General features: G+C 40.4%; 1 protein-coding gene across 2 annotated transcripts; it reads right to left on the bottom strand.

Moving 5' to 3' along the window:
* Positions 1-1,699: 1,699 nt before the first annotated feature.
* On the bottom strand, positions 1,700-16,225 carry C1H3orf85 (chromosome 1 C3orf85 homolog). Of its 2 annotated transcripts, XM_034790815.1 has the most exons (4): positions 16,069-16,225; positions 6,288-6,424; positions 5,104-5,189; positions 1,700-2,020 (listed from the first exon to the last, which is right to left on the bottom strand). In XM_034790815.1, exons 1-4 carry the CDS (start codon positions 16,136-16,138, stop codon positions 1,942-1,944), a joined length of 372 nt encoding a protein of 123 aa, XP_034646706.1. In that variant the 5' UTR covers positions 16,139-16,225; the 3' UTR covers positions 1,700-1,941. The 2 variants fall into 2 exon arrangements, with proteins under 2 accessions (XP_034646706.1, XP_034646716.1); XM_034790825.1 differs by lacking the exon at positions 1,700-2,020 and having other exon boundaries at positions 5,100-5,189.
* Positions 16,226-23,021: the final 6,796 nt, after the last annotated feature.

Here is a 23,021-nt window from a genome sequence, read left to right as displayed (position 1 = left end):
TGGCTTGGGAGAGACTTTTCCCCCCCAACATATTCTCATAGTTGTGGCCGTATAACACCTACCAACCCTCGGTGACTATCCTAGCCTTAAATGCAAAGACTGTGCTTATCCTGAGACTCCTGCCATTTGTTAGGAACTAAAGAACTTCAGTTGTTGTTTTAATACCTACCTTTGTTACTGAAGAAAGAATGGATGGTAGTGGGCCGAAATAGTTACCTCTACTGGCCCATCAAGTCAACATTTCTGGGGGCTACTGCCTAGATCAGTGTCCAAGAGGAGGAGGCAAGAGAGAAAGTATACAATAACCAGATCACCTATGAGAGACTAATGAATGTAATTGTTCTTTGGTTTTTCTCTACTGGTGTTTATTTCTTGGCCTTTTCATTAGAATGGATGAAATGTTGTACTGATGATTAATAGTATGAATTAAGTCATGGTATTGTAAGTGATAAAAGAATCAGATGTGTGTTTTCAGTTCCAGTCTAATAAAATATGTCCAACTGAGAAGATCAAGATCTTCCAGTGGGAAAACAGAAGCAATTTATAATTAGTTTTACATTAAAAAAAATTACTCAGACAGTAATGCAATAGGAAATGCAGAAATGCTAAAACAGTCTTTCAGCTTCAAAAGATTTAATGTTTTCTTTAGAGTTTGCAATCACTTCACAGTAGCTCTGGGTACTTGTACCTATAGGAAAATCCCCAATACATATCATCTACTTTATTAATCCAAGGAGGAAAACTAAAGTATCACAATAAAACCACCCTCCTTCACCTATGCTATTCTTCGAGAGGCCTGCAGCGAAAAAGCCTGAGACAATACGTATCCTGATAGTCAAGTATTTTTTAATGATCGAATGAAGAGAGAATTTGAGAACTGTGACGGAAAATGCCTTGTCACTAGTCCATGTTAAACAGGGTGCTTCCAATAAGTGTCTTCACTGATGACAATTGATGTGCTGTAAGGAGAGAGCAGCTTGCTCAGGTCATCAGGACTTCAACCATTTTGGACTTTAGAGCTCAAGACCAACACTTTCAATGCTGAAAACAAAGTTTTGAAGGTAGTGAAGTGGAAACAGTATTCTAAATCACCTAATGTATTGGCCACAATATTAAAAGTTCTTGCTTCCTACAGTGAAAACTAGAGCTGACATGATTTTCACTACCCTCATACACACACCCCCCACCGAAAGGAGGAGGGAGAGAGTGTTTCTTTTTAAAAATTTCCTTTGAAATTTGGGTTTAGCAAAAAAAATTGAACCCCAAAATTTCAGTTTTCAGTAACTAAAAATGCCAAAATCTTTAGTTAAAGAAATGAAAAACATCCAGTTTTCACTTGCCAGAACTGCAACATTTATTTAAATGGACTATTTTGTGGGAGTGGGAAGAGGGGGAATCCATTTAGTCAAAAAAGAAAAGAAAAAAACAATAATTTTTTAACCTGTCCTACTAAAAAACACTATGGATGCTGTGTCATCTTCACCATTTTTGTTCAATTTAGCATGATTTAACATTACATTTTTTACTTGATGAATACAAACTATTGACTTTGTATCAGAGGGATAGCCTTGTTAGTCTGAATCTGTAAAAAGCAACAGAGGGTCCTGTGGCACCTTTAAGACTAACAGAAGTATTGGGAGCATAAGCTTTTGTGGGTAAGAACCTCACTTCTTCAGATGCAAGTCTGCTTGCATCTGAAGAAGTGAGGTTCTTGCCCACGAAAGCTTATGCTCCCAATACTTTTGTTAGTCTTAAAGGTGCCCCAGGACCCTCTTTTGCTTTTTATTGACTTTGTGGGGCTACTGTGTGTGTTCCAGCTTTAGATGTCTTAATAAGGTACAGGACAAAGTAAATGTGGTTGAGGCAAATAGCTAAAAATGTAACTCCTGGATAAAGATCCCCCCATACAGTACATTGGCAGATACATGAAACTTCTCAGATTTAGTTGTGTTTTCTTATCTGCTGCTGGAGGTGAGCCCCAGATTGCTGTAACATATCCATGTAAGACCTAATGTGGTCCCTAAAAAAGAAGAAATAAGTCATATTAGGAAGGTGCTGCTGAATTAATTCAAAGCTGTCTTTTATTTAATATGGAACTTTGAGTAATACATTGATATTCTTGAGATTCACAATTTCAATATCTGTTCTCTCATGTGCATACCTAAAAGCATCAGACATTAATTTGTGTAGCATTTGCAGTGTACTGGGCACTTAAACAGAGATGAACTTAAATTCCTGCCCTACAGAGATCACAGTTTAAAACTAACATCCATTGAAGTCATTAGAAAGAGTTCAGTGAGAACATGCTTAAAAGAGTTTACAATCTAAAATATAGGTTCTGCCTGCAAATAACATAGACCCATCAATGTATTTTCTGTTTGTATAGAGTGTGTCTTTTAAGGTTTATAGGAATTGCCATACCACTGGACTCATGTGGCGTACCTAGTCCTGTATCTTGCTGAACGTCAGCCAGTATCATAAGCTTCAAAGGTGCATGCAAGTAGTAGACAATTATGATTAGGGTCCTACCAAATTCATGACCATGAAAAACTCATCACGTACCCTGAAATCTGGTCTCCCGCCATGAAATCTGGTCTTTTGTGTGCTCTTACTTTATACCGTACAGATTTCACAGGGAAGACCAGCGTTTCTCAAATTGGGGGTCTTGACACAATAGGGAGTTGCAGGGGAGTGTCAAGGTTATTTTAAGGGGGTCATGGTATTGCTACCCTTACTTCTGCACTGCCTTCAGAGCTGGATGGCCAGAGAGTGGTGTCTGTTTGCTGAGCTCCCAGCTCTGAAGGCAGAGCCCCGCCAGCAGCAGCATAGAAGTAAGGGGGGCATACCATGCCACCCTTATTTCTGGGCACCCAGAGAATGGTGGCTGCTGACTGAGGGCCCAGCTCTGCAGGCACCAGCTCAGGACTAAGTCCTGGAGGCCGGGGGGGAGGATCAATCTAAGTTATGTAACTTCAGCTATGTGAATAACGTAGCTGAAGTCGATGTACTTAGATCAATTTACTGTGGTGTCTTCACCGCGGTGAGTCAACTGCTGCCGCTGCCCCGTCAACTCTGCCTGCGCCTCTTGCCGAGCTGGATACAGGAGGCGACAGGAGAGCGCTTGAGGGTCGATTTATCGCGTCTAGACTATTGACACGATAAATCGATCCCCGCTGGATCGATTGCTGCCCACCGATCCAGTGGGTAGTGAAGACATACCCTAAGGGTAGCATGACCATACCATGCCATCCTTTCTTCTGCACTGCTGCTGGTGACAGCTCTGCCTTCAGAGTTCAGCTCCCAGTCAGAAGTCACCGTTCTCCAGCTGCCCAGCTCTGAAGGCAACACCGCCAGCAGCACCGCAGAAGTAAGGGTAGTAGTACCGCAACCCCCCCTACAATAATGTTGTGACCCGCTCCCCAATCCTTTTTGGGTCAGGACCCCTACAATTATAACACTCTGACATTTCAAATTTAAGTAGCTGAAATCATTACATTTATGAATTTTAAAATCCTGTGACAGTGAAATTGACCAAAATGGACCCTGAATTTGGTAGGACCCTACTTATGATTAGAGCTAGTCAGGAACTTTCCATCTGAATGATTTTCCAACAGAAAAGGCCCTTTTCACACATTCAGTTTTCCAGGGGAAACCGATTTTTCTTTCTTCCCAATCAGGAAAATTGAAATGACTCTGCCCCACTTGTCCTTCTGGAAGACTCTGGTCAATTTTGCTTTCTGCCAGCAAGAAGGAAGTGAAATTGACAAGAGCCTTTCTGCAAGGAAGCTGGAAAGCTTCAAAAATTCTGTTTTGTTTCTCCCTAAACAGAACTTTCTGGAAATCCCTTCTTGTGAAATGTTTTTTGACTTTTTGTTCCAATTTGTTCCAAAATAAATAAATAAATGCAGAAAAGGAAGGAATTTCCATTTTTCAGCCAGCTTTAGTTATGACTAGCTTGCCCACAAAGTAGATTTCTTCCTAATGATTTGAGCACTGATATTGGAGGGTTTAAGCTTTTATTAAAAATTAAAGTGTTTTGTTTCTTATAGCACTTGTCCCTATTCAGTACTTGGGGTCCAGTTGTGCTAAACATGTTACAAACACATGTGAAGATACATCAAAATAGTGGCAGAACGGGAAATAGAGCAATAGAATTCCCACCCACCCTCCATTTTTTCTTTCCCACCACTATAACACATCTGCCCATGTCGTCTTTTATAGTAAAAAGTCTAGAAGATAGGCCACATGACTAAATTGGAGACAGGGATTATATTCCTTCCTGTGTCCGTGACCTTGAGCAAATCGCTTCACTTCTCAGTGCCTCCACTTTCCTAAAGGGGATTAAAACTACCTCCTTTGTAAGGGGCTGTGACATCTACCCTTGAAAAGCAATCTGTACAAGTAAAGCATCTATTATTTTTGTGGTACTATACATGTCAAACATCATTGTTATTTAGAGACTGTTCCTTACATTTACTGTAATCACTACAAATTTGAAGTGTTCAGCTTAACATTCTCCTCAAAATTTTCACATGACAATTTGAGACACTGGACTTATTGCATGTAATTACCAATCTGTAAATACTTCCATGTCTATCTTTTTCTCCATTTCAATCATCATGTTTTTATTCTACACTGAATACAATTGCACTACTGAAATTTATGCAGGAAAAAACTGTTCCTTCTTCCTTCCTTTCATTTTCTACGGTGGACTGCTTTCTATCAGCATTATCTGAATGGTGTGTGTCAGATCCAAAGTCAAAGGTCACTTTGTTTATTTTATTTCTCAAAATGTAAACAAAGCCCATACAAAAAGCTCTATGCATTTTAAAACTCGATTAGACTAACAATATCATGATAACCACCCATTGACTCATCATATTTAAACTCAAACAACCAGTAAAATTAGTAAAGCCTCTTTCACTCCAATTTTCAAAAAAGAGTTATTTTCTAATCACATCTCTTGCAATTAAGACATGGGGAAACTCAGCACAGTATAATATTATGCCATTAGGATCCTTTTGTGAGTGCTATTATCTCCTCCATCAATTATTTATGCACACCCTTTTGTTAAGGTAAGTACTGTCTTCAGACAAAACTCACCGCGCAGTGGCAGGATCAAAGGCAAAAGATCCCAAGTCCATGTAGTATTGTGTTTTGGTTCTCAAAGCCGTCCATAATTCACTAACCTGAAGTAGAACAAAATGGCTGGTGTTACGGGATTTGATACAACCTCAGTAGACTATAGGTCTTTTGGTAGAACCGTACCTAACCTGATATGAAAGTCATGTTCAAGTAGCTTTTGTAGCATGGCATAAGTTGCTCAGATAATTATATAGGAGGACTCAGATAGATCCTAATTCTGAACATTTTCAATCATGCATTAAAAGGTGCCTGCAAAATCAGCCCACGGGAAAGCTGTGCAACCAGCTTATGAATCTGATTATACAAGTGTAGCATCGCTTGCTGTTTCAAATTCACACACAATAAATCACATGCAAACCTGAAGCGAACTTCTGAGTTTCGTACTAAATTGAGTTTTGCCTCCACCCTACTATAAATAAGAGTCCCCTGTAGGGCCCCCATATATACAGTCCCCTGGGAGAGGCAGAAAAGGGGAGATTGCGGTCAGTACTCGAGGCATGAGATGAGGAAGGCCTGGGGATCACCTAGAAGTCAGGATGGAGAGGAAAGTCCTAGATTTTAGAGATGTTGGTTCAGAGCTGATGAGATTTGATAACAACTTGGCTCCCGGAGCAGAAGGAAAGAGAATTTGAAGATCACCTGCATTGCAAGGCTGGGTGATGGAGTACAGGAAAATTGTCAACAGAGATTGGAAGCCAGACCGAAAGGAAGGTGTGGATGATGAAAGTAAACTTGCAGTAGCATTGCCTGTGCCATAGCTGTGGCTAGAAGCCATCTGTTTCCAAGGCTATGAATCTAGCACAGTTTACCACAACAAGATTAGTCTGTAGCGAGATGTTGATGGTGGGGAGTTTCACTTTACAAACCCTTTACTGCAAGAGCAAATATGCCAGATAATACTGGCCAGATCATCATCTAACAACTTTACAATTCTTAGAGGCATGAATAAGGAAGCTATTGACTATAGTATAAGAGACTGTAACCATGAACTATTCATCCTAGTACTTTTCCAGGAATGAGTTCAGTAATAATGGAATTTTGGTGTCCCTTTAAAAGCCAGTACCATATCTGCAAACAGGCAATCAGAAGGCAACATAGATATTTCCAATCTCTTACACAGTGTGAAGTTATCAGAAAAATACCTGTTCAGCCAGAGAGTCACCCCATGCATTCTGGCTGTTGCTTGGATCCCAATAATTCTGAGAATATGGTGTTTGCCTTTTAAGTCGTATAAACTCATTTGCTTCTTCTTCAGACACAAACGGTGCTCCCAATACACCTGAAATGGAAGTGGTGCAATGTCATAATGTTTGTGTGTTATTTTAGAACTTACACTTCACATAAATTTGTAATCATGAGTCATTCCTTCACAGAACAATGTTAACCCTAAACCAATGTATTAGAGCTCGTTCAAAAGGAATATTTGAATCCAAATTAGACCACAAGTTTAGGTTTTTGTAAAAGCAAGATTTTACAAACCTACTTCCTGTGGAAGGGTTTCTGCAAGTTTTCATTTAAATCCAAATGGGAGAAGTTATTTAAAAATTAATCATTCCACTTTATTGTGTGTGTAACATAAACAGTCCACCAGGGAGAGTCAGAAAGGGGAATTGCTTAAACTGATCATTATCAATTCTGAGAGAAATACAAAACATAAAACATAGCTGGCAAAAAGTAATCTAGACTTTACTATCCCTTTTCTTTTCTTTTTGGTGTGTGTGTGATTTTTGTATTGATTTTCATTAAAAAATAGACAATGAAAAGTACAAAAACAGAAATGATTTAAAGCTTGTTTGTTTCCAAATACCACACATGTCACAGGCTAGCCAATAGAATTACCCAATGTCACAACATGTCCAAGTTGTAAGACTAGACAATACAAAACACTCTTCTTCTCCCTCCATGCCCCTCCTTCCTTCCCTCTTCTGCCTTTTCATGTCTTCTACTACCCTTTCTCTTATTACTCTAGTTATTAGTACTATAGCAAATACATGTGTTCTCTACTCTTACTGTCCAGGATGGGCAGGGGTCTGTCACGGGGGTGGCCCTGATCTCCATCAGTGGTTCCATGGAAGCTACTTGGTGAATGTGCCTAGTTCATAGACAAAGAGGTGTTGTGTTTCTGGTTTTGCTCTCAGCTTGTTCTGGGGAGACTTTTCAGTCCCTCCCTAATGCAGATCATCTTCTCTATGAAATGAGAATTCCTCTCAACAAGAGGGGTTCTCTATTTGTCTCATTATTTCCACCTTAGGTCTGGTCTACATCTAAAAATTAGCTCAACTTAGCTATTGCTCAGGGCTGTGAAAAATTTTGTACTGTGTGAAACGGAGTTAGGTCATCCTAACTGTAAGCTGATGGAGTCATCTGTGAACTAGAACCTGATTAAACCCCAGGTGTTGATAAGTCATGCTTGTGGTAGGCTCTGACCAAATCCACAAGTCAGGTGCTGATCTAGTGAATCTCAGGGCAGGTATATAAGCCTCACAGGAGAAAGAGCAGCTCAGTCTGCTCAATGTCACTTCAAGGCTTCGAACTCTCCCCTGCCTGATAGTGGTAACAGACTCCACATGCCTTAACCTGCTCCAGCTTTGCTCTTACTCTGGTCTTGTTCCAGCCCCACTCTGGACTCCTGATTCCGGCTCTAAACCCTGGTTCCAACCATAGGCCCAACTGCCATGGCTCTGACCATCCCCATCAGTTTCTGACACTAACCCCCACTGTAGATGCAGCTAGGTCCATGAAAGAATTCTTCCATTGAACTAGCTCCCACCTATTGAAGAGATGTATTAACTACATAGATGGAAAAACTCTTTCCATTGATGTGGGACGCGTCTACACTAGAGTGGTACAGCTTCAGTGTTGTAGCTGTGCTGCTGTAGAGTAGACATACCCTAAGGCTACATCTACACTACAGGGGGGAGTCGATTTAAGATACGCAAATTCAGCTACGTGAATAGCGTAGCTGAATTCGACGTATCGCAGCTGACTTACCCCGCTGTGAGGACGGCGGCAAAATCGACCTCTGCGGCTTCCCGTCGACGGCGCTTACTCCCACCTCCGCTGGTGGAGTAAGAGCGTCGATTCGGGGATCGATTGTCGCGTCCCAACGGGACGCGATAAATCGATCCCCGAGAGGTCGATTTCTACCCGCCGATTCAGGTGGGTAGTGTAGACCCAGCCTTAGTATAGTAAAAGGTTTTCCCTTTCCCTCTGCAACCTTAACTTCAGATCTTATGGCTTGTGTATACAAAAAAGTTGCAGTTTAATTTAAAGTGTTATTTTAAACCAGTGTAGTTAAACTGGTACAAACTTGTGTGGACACTCTTGGTTTAAAAACTGAAATAAAAAAGTCACTCAAACTGAAATAAGTGTGTCCATACACAGGATTGCCCCCATTTTAGCTAAATTGGTTTAAAATAACACTTTATATTAAACTGGTGCAACTTCTGTGTGTACACAAGACTATAGATTCAAGCAGAGTTCTGTACTCTTTGCACATTGCATCCAGTAATAGGAGTTCTGCAGGCCAAACTATGGAATCACTGACCTCTATCCAACTCCATGGCTTCTACTGAATTTGTACAGGGAAACTGATTTGAACTTAGTAAACCCTTATGTTGATTATGCACAATAATGGATAGAATCCAGCTCACTCCCTCCAAGTTAACCCAGCAGTGTCAGTTCTGCTGGGCTAACTGGAATAAAAACCTTCTTTTGTCACTAGCAAGACCATGTACAGGGAACAGATTTGTAGAGTGAAACTGCTGCTTATATTTACAATGCTGCTGCTTTTCAGAGCCAAAAAGCGCTTGAAAACTAGACTGGAAAATTGAAGAGAAAATGTCGTTGTTCATACAGAGGCTAGCAAAATGGGGCCCCATCTGGCTCTGATCTTCAGATATTGGAATATAAATGTAAAATAGTAGTAATGTTAGAGCAAACAATTTTGCTTTGCCAGAAAGATGGACTAGATGTCCTAACAGGTCTTCTAGCCAACGTTTGATATGCTTCTTATACTTTGCTTGCTCAAACTGTAGGTTAACATGATTAGAAACAGGAAGCAGAAATTCAGTCATCTTCAAATAAAACTACTCTTCAATTGAACCAACTATGCAGATGAACTAATGCATATTCCATGGCAAATTGTCTCAGTTTTAAGCATAAAATGCTGTTTCTTAGGTGACTACGAAATAGCTAATTATTCCTGGGTTTCTGAAAGCAAGAAAAATTCCACAGAAAAATATTTTCTGCCTCTGTGCATGCAAGTAATACATGGCTGTTCCAGAGTTCAAGAGATTCAAACAAGCCTCTTTTACCAAGAATGTAATATTTCTTAGTCAACTTATATGAACTTCTATCTAGGCATATATTTTTATTTTTATTTTTTTTAATATTGAACATATTTTGCAAACGTCATTACTATTCTGTGGTGAGATACTTGAACTTTGGTCAAAAATAAACACCATAATGTGCATTGCTATCATAAGACTTAACCTTTTTCATTGAAAAAAATGTAGTTAGTTGGGATCACTGATGTTGCTTAAGTTTTGTTGCCGAAGAGTACTTTGGATTTGTGACTTCTTGGTGAGTTACAATAAAAAGCATAAACAGAGTAGCTGTAATTTTTCTCTTCAAAAAATTAGCATATAATATCTACTTTGTGGGGCAGTGAGGTTTTATCTTGACTCCATTGGTGGCAATTTCTATGTTTTAAAGGTATTAGATTAAATTTTAATGGATACATATTCTTCTTGGACTGCACCAATAGCCAATGGAAAATGCCATTCCATGAGAAATGTATTCTCATTTTCTCATGCAGAATTAACCTGTGCAAGAATGAGTGGGGCATTTTACTGAGAAATTACATACACAAAAGGAACTTTTTGACTGTTTGTAAACAGGCAACTGCACACAGTGCTGTTAAAACAAAGAGAAAAGATGGTCTTGTGGTTCAGACACAGAATTGGGAGTCAGAAGATCTGGTTTCCATACCCATTCTGCCTCCTAACGTCCTGTATGATCTTAAGACATGTTCCCTAACCTATGCCTCAATTTGTGCTTCTGTAAAATGGGTGTAATTCCTCTCTTCTTGTTGAACAGCTTGATTAATGTTTGTAAAATAATTTATAATCTTCAAATAAGTATTTTATAGATGCAAGTCTTACCTAAGAACTTTCTGCTGTATGCAATTCCAAATCTAGCAGCATACTTGCCCCAAAATTAGAAGAGCAAAATGTTGAAGCATCCAACTGTGAGACTGGACATAGTTAGACGGAGCAAGTGTGATGGATAGGAGTCAATGAAATTGCTCACAGTGCATAATAGTATCCTTAGGGATACCGAATATTGAAAGTTCCAGTGAAACAAAGATAAGTCAGTAGTAAGAAGGTCAAACAATGTTAGATATGTACGTTTTTACTCTGTTACTGTTTCTTTTTTCCCTCAGGATGAAAATATTATGTAAGAATAATATAGAGTCATGGCCAGAAGGGGAAGATAAAAGGAACATCTTTGAGGAGTGAGCTGCTGTGAGGATTACAGCAGCTTTTACCAAGTTGAATGTTTGATTCCCTGCATATATCACTCATGTTTTGGAAGACTTCACTAAATATTCCCACACCTAAAATGAATCTTATTGAAGTCATCAAATCATGCTTGGTGGCTTAGGTTTTATAATCACTGTCTGAGGCAGAGAGTTTGGTCTTCCCTGGAGATATAAACAATAGTTATCACTATTGTCCCAGTGTCTTCAGAGCATCTCATTGTGGGTTAGTGAAAGCTGGCACAAGATTAAATTTGACCGTGAAGAAATGTGACATTCCCCAGGGTACAATCTGGACTGCTGAAAAGCTGTGTCCCCTCAATTCTCCAACCTGGGGTGTCTTTTACACTGCTTCGCTGTGAGAGCTGCCACTCTTGGCCTTTGTCACACACAGCCTCTAGCATGGAAATTACTCCCAGCTGAGTTACATGAGTGCTTCTAGCCAGCCACTCCTGAACTGTATTGCAAAGTGATATCAACAAATTCCCAGTCTCACACTTGTCCCCAAAAATATACGTCCTTGTACAGCTCTTTCCTTCTGGACAATACAAGCGCATAGAAAGTCCATCATTTCATTAACAGAAAATGATATGCACAAATCCTGCTTTCTCAAGAGGAGGTTCCCAAACACTACAATCCAAACACACACAGGTTTAGATAAACCAAGTTTATCTAACAATAGAAAAATGGATTTTAAGTGATTACAAGTAATGAGCCATAAAAATCAGAATTGATTACAAAGAAATAAAAGGTAGAACACAAACTAATACCTAACTTAACAAGCTAAGTGAATTTAAAGCTACAAGGTTTCTTTCACCACATATTTACAGAAGTCTGGCTGGATCTTTCAGCCAGGACCCCTCCCCCAGTTCAGTGATGCTCCTTTTGTCTTTCAAATGTTGTTGATGCCATACGTGGAGATGAGGGGAAAGAGATTATTTGTGTCCTCTGTTTCTCATTTTTATTTCTTTTCCTCTGCTTTGAGAATCATCTCCAGCTGGGTTTCGGAGTAGCCAATCTGTTCACACAGGAACCCCCAGCTGTTCTCTTGCCAAGATGTAAATGTCTGGTTCATACCATTCTTCCTGCCAAATAATGGCCATTTACCTAGGTGATAGTCCATTTGATTCTGTTGACACGTGGCTGAGGCATCACTTTTCCTTTTGTCTCGGAGGAATTGGTTTGGGCTGCTTCCCCAGATTTGGAATATGCCTTAGTAACATCATCAATGTTACGTATAATGTTGCCACACATATTTTACCAGGACAATACTGATCAGTGAATGATGAGTTTTCAAATGATACCTCACAAGGCATACTTGGTACAAAATTTATCATAGCTTTGTAAAAGTGGTGAACATAAGAGCACAGTCTGTCACAAGAGAATCTGATTGACTCTTGTCATCTCTGTTCAATTAGTGAATGTGTACTCAATCCAGCCTGGAAGGTCAAAACTTGGCTGTGGAAAGGAAAATTAATTGGATTTAAATACTAGGATGGAATGAACTGAGGCAGGTCAAATATGCAAAGAGAGTAAAATTAACTTGAGTGTAGCTCTTAGTTTAACTTGTGTTTAAACCCTTAACACAAGTCCTGAGTGGGACTTTAAATCTGCTGCACAAGGATAGATTTCAGATAACGATTGCCAGTTGAGCACAAATCCCAGGAGTGCACAAAGGAGAGTTCCTTTTGTTCACCTGGTGGAACTCCAGGCTACAAGGATCCCAGTACAACTATAGTAATAAAAGAAAAGACTTAAGAATAGGTGCTTAAAGTTCAACTCCTGAGCCTTGTTACACACCTATATAGAGGTGTGATTTTTCTGAAGTGCTGAGCAATTGGAGCTGCTGTGTGCTTAACACTCATGGAAAAATCGCCATCTATATCCAGGTCTAATTATGGACCTGGGATCCAAACTTTACCCACTCTTGAAAATCTTGACTATATAGGATGCAGCTCCCAGATCTTAAGTCAGCACTAGTATTTCACTACTAATTGGCAAGCTTTGACAACTGGGACTATATCTATCCCTTGTGCAACTCCACTGAAGTCTAGGATTTATTTTGACCATTGATATTTACCCCATACGTTTTAATCTTTAAAGCAATGTGTCAGTGGGTAGCAATGTTTCAGTAATTGGTTTCCATGCACATTAGCAAATAAAGCTACTTTTTCTTCCCTTATTTTCTGATTTTTCCCCTTGTTTTTGCATGTCTGCCATTATTTCAAAACCCATAAGTAGTTATGTGCAGCAGTAGAACTTTAAAATCTGTAAAGTCTGCACTTGCTATGGAGCCAATCCTTCTCTTTTTGCGAAATATTTCTTTTAACCATCAGCTTTGAATGTGCCTGGTCAGAATGTCAGATTTAAAAAGCAGACTTCTCTGTGATATCAGATATTCAAGCTAGCACTGCCTGGATTACAACAGCTGAACTCTCAACCTCTGACCCTTTGGTCCTGTTAACGTTGCTGATGCTGACGTGTTGAGTACTTTGAAAAGGTAAACTGAAAGCTGCTGCTTAGGGTTATTCCCTAAAGTTAGAAATGAGCCAAAACCATATCAGAATCTCAGCTTCAAATATTGCGTCCCCCCCCCCCCACACACACACACACACAAATGTACTGAAGATTCAAGAACATGGACCAGAATTTTGCAGCTTCAAACCCATTGTGATTTGAAATCTGTTTCAGTTGTCCTAATCTTGTGCTAGACACATGCATGACAAACATGAGATGGGGGGTTTGATAATGATCTGCAGAGTCAAGAGAAATCTGGATTTGATTCTTATCTGTAGTCATTGTCAATTCCTCGGAGAGCTTCTGAAGGCTGGGAGCAATATAATGAGCCCTTTGGAGAAATATAGAAATTGCTGCTTTCGTAAGAGTTTAGCTCCTCTACATTAACTATGAGCCATCACGTGAAACTTCACGGAGATCAAAACTTGCTGATTGGACATGACCCTTTTCAGGTACAGGAAGAGGGTTGCTATGGGGTGCATTTTAGGATTCCACAGCCTGCCTTTGAGTTGCATGTTATGCACCCTATGTCATAAGTTGTGATTTGAGATCATTGATCAAGTCAAAAGATATCAAACTAAGTTTTGGATCTGACTTATTGTAAACTTGGTAACTTGTAAACATTTGAAATATAAGCCTCATACAATATAAACCGAGGCCAAAATATTTTTATTTGGCTGTAGGCACTTATATCAATATTGAAGAATCCAAATAACCAAATAATTCACTTGGAGCTGTGGATACTCAGCAGCTCCGAAATACTGGCCATTTCTTGTTAGGTAACTAAACCTGGCTAAAGGTACTCAAATTTCAAATATGTGGCCCTACTTGTTTGCCTTTATAGTTCTAACTATGACAGCCTCATTTACTTTTGTCCTATTCTTGATTTTTCCAGCATCAGGTCCCACAATAACTCTGTGGTAGAACCAAGACTAGACCAAGGCTTCAATCACTATATAACACACTTCCCGAAGTGGGGGAGGGAGACTGGTGCTGCTGAAAGTCATTTGGAAGGATGGTGAAGTGTAAGGTTCTAACTCGCAGATCCTGTGGGTCATGTTTTAATCCCCACTGCCTTGATTTTTACTGAAAGACCCTTTGTAGCTAATGAATGGCTGAACTGCCCATAACCAATGATCAAAAGAGGCTGTAAGAGCCTATTAATATTAGTTGTAAGGAAAGCTTGAAAAGAGCACAAGTAAGGGGGTTGTGAAAGATGGAAAGGAAAATGAGAAAGGGAGAAACAGCATTTCTCAAAAATTAATATCACAATACTTTATTGTTCAATAATCTTGAGCTAAACTGAAAGTAGGTTTTGTGGTGGGCTTTAATAAGGGTAAGTGTAGTGCAGGTAGAGGGAATAGCACCCATGAAAGGTCTAAGTCCCTCAACTCAACCAACACCTGTTGTAAAGTTTGATTAAGATGAGGACTAAGTGCAGAGCAGACCAGACAAGTGAATGGGTGAGGTCCTATCAAAACTTGGAAAGCAAGGACTCTAGGTGCCCCTCCCCACACCTCACATGCAGAGAGAGTCGCAACATTGCCAACATATCCACTAGGGATGGGGGACATGCCGGATAGTCCTCCTGTTCCCCTCCCTATGGAGCACTGCTTCCGTAAGTCCATGCATCCAAGGGGCTTTTAGGAGGGACAAGGGGCTTGGCCAAAACAGCAGTGGGAGGAGTTAATCAATAGTCTCACTCTGTAACAGGTTTCCCCTTCACCACAAATCTTGTTTTAAATTATTGCTCCCCCTCTGTCAGATGTTTGGCATGTCTCTCTAGGCCTTTCAAGAAGAAAAATTGGTCTCAGCCCAAGTCTGGAACCCAGGAACATCTGAGTTCTAATCTCATCTCTGACACAGATTCCTGTGTAACCGTGGGGAAATGTCACGTCTGCTTCTGTTTTCCCAATCTGTGTAAGATTATTTAGTTCATGAGTCATGAGATGATTAATTAGCTGATGTTTCCTAAGTGTTATGTTTTGGTTAAGTTGGGACAAGTCACAATGGCACAGTTTCTTTATTGTCATTAGATACAGTCGGTTGCATGGGGTCCCTGGATCAACACTTTCAAAAATACTTGGTGTGGCAGTTAATACATTCACATGCAGGGGAACACCTCTTTATGTAAGGGATTAGCATAAATCTCTACTGTTATATCTGGTTACCGACTGTAGAACACACCAGTCTTAAAGCATGTACGATACTTACGGTACTAGTCTGGGTTTAGCTGAAAAGTGCATTCTCTTAGCCAAGTGACATTTCACTGCAACTACAGTTCAACTTCAGACATTTTCAAAAATGATTAGCAACTGTGGGTGCCCAATTTCAGATACCTTTCAAGGGTCTAACATTCAGAAAGAGGTGAGTATCTGCCCTCTGAAAATTAGGTGCCCTAAGTTGTTTGAAAAATCATGAGCTTCTTATGTCAATTTGGACCATGCATGCATATGAGCTATTTGTTTTCTCAATAACTAGCAATAAGGTAAGGTAAGAATAAAGTTTACAGAATTATTTTTAAAAATAATAAGCATTTAGCATTTCACAAACCACTCATTCGTCCTCAGAAAACCTCTTCCACCTACGTAAGCAGTATTATCCCTGTTTTAAAGATGGGAAAGAGGAGAGAGGCTAAATGATTAGCCTAAAGCCATAGACAAGGAGCACGGTCAGGATTTTGACTCAGAGTTCCTGTTACCTAGTCTTGTGCTCAAGCCACTAGCCCATGCTCTTTCTGCTGTACCCTTCAGTCTTTTAGAACACCTCCGCTTTAGTACTGCTATGCCTGCAGTACCACTTCTCCTGTCTAACTCCTTCATATGAAATAAGACAATGACAGAATAACAGTAGCAAGTGCTTACCTGTAAGCAGCAGAACTGACACAGCAACTTGAACCATTTTAAGAGACATCAAGTGTAGTCTGGAAAACATTCTTCTTGATTAACTGTGGATATTCATGCAGTTTTGTACTTTGCTATCTTTAGGTTTATAAATCATTCACCAGCTACGTGTAAGCAGTCGGTGCAGACAGAGGGCAGGGTACAGTGCTTAGTTCAGATTTGTCTTACGTGCATCTCTTCGTACCCTTTGGACTTTGTGAGCTGGGCTTCTAATATGCCCCAACAGTTATTTTTTACATGTACACATAAATGTAATTTGGTAACATGAAATAGCACATCAAGCTCATTCTGTAAATGTAGCACATGGCAAGGGTCTGCTCTTCAGTTTAATATTTTTCATAGATTTCAAGGCCAGAGGGGACCATTGTGATCATCCTGTCTGACTTCCCCTATAACAGAGACCATAGAACTTCCCCAAAATAATTCCTAGAACAGATCTTTTAGAAAAACATCCAAACTTAATTAATTACCATAGTAGTTTAAAATGTACACCTTATTTCCAGTCTGAATTTGTCTAGCTTCAGCTTCCAGCCATTGGATGGTGTTATACCCTTCTCTGCTGGACTGAAGAGCCCATGATTAAATATTTGGTCCCAATGTAGCTTACAGACTGTTAAACTCTTTGTTAAGCTATGCAGATTGAGTTCCTTGAGTCCATCACAAGGCAGGTTTTCTAATCTTTAATCACTCTCATGGCTCTTCTCTGAACTCTCTTCCCATTTATCAACATCCTTTATGAATTGTGAACACCGGAACTGGACACGGTATTCCAGCAGTAGCTGCACCAGTGCCAAAAACAGGTGAAATAACTCTGCACTCCTCCTTGAGATTGCCCTCTTTGAGTCCAAGGATCGCATTAACCCTTTTAGCAACAGTGTCGCACTGGGAGCTCATGTTCAGCTGATTATCCACCACAAACCCAAATCTTCTTCAGAGTCACTGCAATCCAGGATACAGTCCCCCATCCTGTAAGTATAGTCTTCATTCTTTGTTCCTAGACGTAAACAGTTACATTTTGCCATATTAAAATGCATATTGTTTGCTTACACCCAACTTAGCAAGCAGTCCAGATCTATATAGGGGTCAGTGAGCTCTCCTCTTCATTACTTACCACTCCCCCAGATTTAGTGTCATCTGCAAACTTTAACTTCTAGGTCATTGATAAAAATGTTCATTAGCATTGGCTCACCTGGATAGGAACAGATGGGGCTTATATAAAACCAGGTAGCTGAGGGCACAGAGGGCTGCAGTGAGGCAATCTGCTGTCCCTCTCTCTCAAGCTAGGGAAAGAGAAGGGAGCTTGGCCCAGAAGGCAGGGCATGCCCAGAGGAGTGTGGCAAAGAAGCCTGACAGAGGCAATGTAGGAAGCAGCCCAGCAAAAGAGCAGCAAGGTGTGGGACAGTGCAAACCTTAGCTGCTGGTTTTAGAGTCATTGGGCTGAAGCCCAAAGAAGTAAACAGGCTTTGGTTCCCTTACCAACAACAGGGGAAGTGGCACCATTGAGGGACAGTGAATTGGATGACTGCCTGGGACAGTCGGTACAGAGAGACTTTGGTACATACACCCCCAGAAGAGGAAAACTACAGTAACCTGGCCAGAGGCCCAAGCCACAAAGAGAGCGCACCGTGAATTGTAGAGAGAGAAAGAGGCATGGCAGGGCATGTCAATGAGCTGCAGGAAGAGGTGTCAGACTGGCAGAGCTAATCCCCAGACCATCCAGGATGAGACACCCTAGTAGTGAGAGCATTCCATGACACCTAACCATTTTCTTATCACTATTTTCTGCAGTCTTGAAATTCTGTGTTCCCCACAGCCAGGTCATTACTGTAGTCAGTATTTTTCATTCATCAGGTTTCCTCATATTCCAACATTCCGACCCATGCATTACAGTTGCCTCATATATGCTGACTTTCATTATCAAAATGTCCTTATCCTTCCAGTCTTGACAAGTTTTCTGAAGGCCACAGTAACTAGTCTGATTCTTCTTTTTATGTCTTCTTCACAATTTCCTTTCTTGTATACTAGTCAAGGTATACACATTTTTTCCACTTGTTCTAGTTCTTTGTCTCTGATTTTACCTTTTCCTCTTTTCTTCTGATTCTTCTCCATGCTCGTCTTCAGTCGTAATTTTCTGCATTCCCAGTTTTCTTATTAGTTACTCTCTGTAGAGCCTCCTTGGTCAGTGCTAAGAGGTCAATATCATCTGTGATATTGAGGACAATTTTCAGAGTAGCAGCCGTGTTAGTCTGTATCCGCAAAAAGAAGAACAGGAGTACTTGTGGCACCTTAGAGACTAACAAATTTATTAGAGCATAAGCTTTTGTGGACTACAGCCCACTTCTTCGGATGCATATAGAATGGAACATATATTGAGGAGATATATATACACACATACAGAGAGCATAAACAGGTGGGAGTTGTCTTACGAACTCTGAGAGGCCAATTAATTAAGAGAAAAAAAAAAAACTTTTGAAGTGATAATCAAGCTAGCCCAGTACAGACAGTTTGATAAGAAGTGTGAGCATACTTACAAGGGGAGATAGATTCAATGTTTGTAATGGCTCAGCCATTCCCAGTCCTTATTCAAACCGGAGTTGCTTGTGTCTAGTTTGCATATCAATTCCAGCTCAGCACTGTCCTCCCACATAGCATGACTCCTTCCATTTCATCTCTCAGTGCTTTAGCCATTACTGCTTCCAGTACAAAGTTGAGCAAATCTAGTGCTAGCGTGCGTCCTTGTCTCACTCCTACAGTCATCTTTTTGTCAACTTCTTGTATACTCTAACCACACTCATTGGCATGCTGTATATGTTTTCTATTAGTTTAATCAGTTTCTTGAGGATGCCATATAATCTCAAAAGTTGCCACAACCTTTCTGCTCGATGCGACCAAAAAGCTGTTTGATGTCTATAAAGTTGTTTTAGCAAGCTCGATTGTAGTCTGTGTACTTCTTCAAGATCAGTCTTATCACAAATAGCTGATCTATTGTACTTCATCCTAGTATAAATCTGCCTGTTCTGCTGCAGCCACTGCTTCCCCTTCCTTCTTCCTTCTTCTCTGCAATGTCTTGGTGAATGCTTTTTGCAGCAAACTGTGTAAGTTGACTCCAGTGTAGTTCTTACATTTGCTCTTGTCTCCCATTTCCCCCCCTAAGATCGGTGCTGCTATTGCTTTCCCTCATTTGCTCAGCCTTTGCTCTTGTTTGTAAATGTTGTTGAATAGCTCGTGCATCACCTTTATCATGTGTTCCTCACTTGCTTGCAGCAGCTTTGTGGTTATGTTCTCACTTCCCAGCGCCTTTTTCTTTTTCAAACTGTCTATAGAGATCCTTACTACTTCTAAGAATTCTGGCTCTCCCTTGTTCGTACTGGAAAACTTCTCCAGGTCCTTTTCATCTACTTGTGTTCTGCATGTTGTACAGCTCTTCAAAACATTCATTCCATTGCTTATTCAGCCACTCACATAATCCAATTTTTTACACTCTTTCATATCTCTTCTATGTCCATTTCTTCTTTCATCAAAGAAGTGATGTTTTTCTTTGTGGCTTCTTTCTATTCTTTCCTACTACCTGGCTCTTTCAATTTGTCCTCGTAATAAATCTTAGTTCCTGGCATGTTTTTCGGTTGTTTTCATCTTCATTGACACCAGCAGTAATTTGTGACCCAATCCAATATCAGCTGCAAATGATCTGCATGACAACCTACTTGATTTCCATCTGTGATTCACAAATATGAAGCCTCTCAGAGTCTTAGTTTGCCCACCCTCCCCCACACATCTCCTTGTACAGATTGGTTCAACCCAAGGAATGACAAGCTTCTTTTATCATATCCCCCACCCCTAACCATAACCACCATGGCAAAACTGAACAAGCAGCTGAGTGTCAGCCTGACCCATGCTAGCACACATTGGTTAGAAGTGTCCCCCCTCTTAGTTGACATCTTACTGAACAAATGCAATAGCAGAGCTAGAACAAATGCTATGGGGCAGAGAACCATGTGCAAGACGGGTTTCAACCATCAAAGTGAGGTATTGATACAGTGTGGAGACCTTCCAGTTATAAGGCAGGGGGAAACTACAACAAATACCCCCGGGTTGGGAATTTTGGGAAGGTGTTGGGGGTCTCCCAGAATTCAAGTTGACTGTAGCTTACTAACTCAGCAGCACTTGAGCTTCAACAGCCCTCTGATGGGCCATCTAGTATGAGCTTAAAGCACCACTTAACTCAAGCTAGAGATTCTTATGCGTGGGCAGGAGTCAGGCTGGGGCCAATACTCAAGTTCTATCCTGATCTAACACTGCAGTGAAGACAAACCCTTAAAAGCAACCCTCAGCGTGTTTAGAATGTTTAAATGTATACTGATGGCTTGTCTGCTTTCAAATATCTCCTATAGCACGTAACATGGGAGCTCATTATTACCTATTTTTCTCAGGCGACAGTACAAATGGATGAGCGTGTGTGCTGTGCATAGGATCAAATTAAGAGCTATGGTGATCGTTTATTGTGAATAATAGCTAACAGGACTAGCATTCGCTCCTGCTTGAAAAGCATGACACTTTTAAAATTCTTCACAGAAAAGTTATTCTTATACCATTAAGTGTTTATCATGAGGAGGTTGAGCCATTTATGTGAATTTTATAGCTTCTAGCACTGAGAATAGTGTCACATTTTAGGTTAGCCTGCTTATTTTGAGTAGTCATAGTTTTTGATTTGCCCAGCCAGGACAGCATTTTCACCCCAACTTCTGGGCCTGAATGGAAAACTTAAAGAATTGAGATTAGAATATATGTACTGCATCATAAGTAAAAACCACTCATAATTGTAACCAGAGGTGGGTAGAGAGTGGAACCCAAATTAAGTAAATTGTGTTGCTAAGTTTCTATAAACAACACTAACTGTAGAGTTGTCTCATCCTCTTTCTGCTATCTTCCTAGGAGAAAGGGCAGTCTTAAAGGTGACCTGCAAAAGAAACTATTGTTGCCCTGTATTGAATTCTTATGATATATAACTGTGGCTCAAAATTGTTGATCTCTTCAAAAACAAATCTGCTTGTTTTTTTCCCATTGGAAATATCGGACCTGTTTCTGCAGTCACTTTCACCAATGCCAAGTGAATATAAATATTGCTTGCTGGTTTGGTAGCTTTTTATAGTCACTCTGCCCTCATTTTTCTCTGGTGTACATGATGGCACAAGGTGGCTTACAATGGAGAATCAGACCACTCACGTCTCCGATTCATTACCTTTTGCTGGAAGACTGGAGCAAAGACATACTTTATAGGCTGCCGCTGGAGCCATAACTTTCCCAGCCTTTAGCTGAGGAAGGAGAAGAGGATTGGTTGAGTCTGGCTGTTTTTAAGTCATTTGCATGTTTAACCCAACTCTAACATTTAAAACAATATCAAAATAAACTGTTTTGTTCCTCCTCTAAACCTTTGGCCCTCTGAAATTACAACTCAGCTCTGCTGCCCTCATAGGGCTTGCTAGATAGCCCAGCTCCCGCTTTCAATGCTTGAGTATACTCTATGTGCCTGTGGGTGGGTGAGGGACAGCTACCAAAATGTGACCCGCCCTATGTCCTTTCAACTTGGATATAATGTCCCTGTAGCAAGTTTTCTGCCACACAGGAAAGGGAAACATGTGGCATAGGCAGATCTTCACTTCTCCCACCATGTTCTAAGTCTCTCTGGCCAGGATCCACAAGTGCAGCCCTCTGTGTTGGGGAAGAGATGGGCGTATGGGCACCAAATGTTCATAACTGAGGAGCTTAGTCTTCCTTTGGCAGTAAAGGGCGCCAGAGGCATGTGCTGAGGAGACAGCTGTTCTTTTAAGATCAGCTTAATTTTAAACTCTGTACATCTTCTACACTGCAGCAGCCCGCGTTCACTGTTGAAAGGAGGGGATGCATCACAGAGAATGCTGCAGTGTGGAAACCAGAGAGACACATCAAGTTCAGTTCTTACTGACATTTAAACCCGACTATAATAATTATAAATTAAACTAACATGTAAAAATGTACAAGCGGTGCTCATGAGGATGAACTACAAATTAAAGGGCACTACTCACTCATTTGTGCAACCAGGAAATACCAAGAGAATAGCGGGGGTAAAAATGCACCATGTAACGTTGTGTTGATTTGTTAGAGTAGTGACCAGAGGCCCCAGTCTGGATGTGGGGGGAGCACTGTGCCAGATACTTTGCAAATACAAAGAAGTCACTCCCTACCCATTGGAGCCTACCATCAAGAAAATAAGCAACATATGGATGGTGCATAAGAGGAATAAATCAAATAACTATTTTATGTTAGTGTATTGGAAGGGTTGTTAAAGCTTGAATCTTTATAGGGCCTGCTGGGGGTGGGCACTCCACCCCCTAAATGTTGGCACTTTTAAGATGTCCCCATTTGGGCACTGAAAATTTGAAACACCCCAAGTCACTGAGCACGTTTGGAAAACATGATCCATAACTATGAAAATGAATGTTTGATTCTAATCCATCTTCCAAATGAAAATGGACTTTAACTTTTGTTTTCATGTTCAGATTCTGCTGCTGTGAATTGAAGAGTTGGAGTGCCTCATTAACGGGAAAATCAATAGTCATTTGGCCCAGTCAGGCTGTCCAGTTTGTACTGTAAACATCCAGGTATATGCAATCCCAATAAATGCGCCACACTTATGATCTGTTTAATTTATTTTCCCTTTTTTCAACAAACCCACATTTCCAATCACTGTTTAAGCATTCAAATTAATAGGATCCAATATCAAAGCGTACAATAAGAGAATAAAATACAAATCCACATTGTGGGGCTCGCGGCATACTACAGCAATGTTAGAGTTACCCACTCTTTTTTAAAATTAGTCTTGAGAGCTTGATCTTGTGATGTGTTGTGTGCCCTCCTGCACAACTGAAGTTGGGTGC

This window comes from Trachemys scripta, chromosome 1 (assembly GCF_013100865.1).
Source record: "Trachemys scripta elegans isolate TJP31775 chromosome 1, CAS_Tse_1.0, whole genome shotgun sequence".
Classification (NCBI taxonomy): domain Eukaryota; kingdom Metazoa; phylum Chordata; order Testudines; family Emydidae; genus Trachemys; species Trachemys scripta.
Note: the sequence above shows the minus strand (reverse complement) of the source record. Positions and strands in the feature narration are given on the sequence as shown.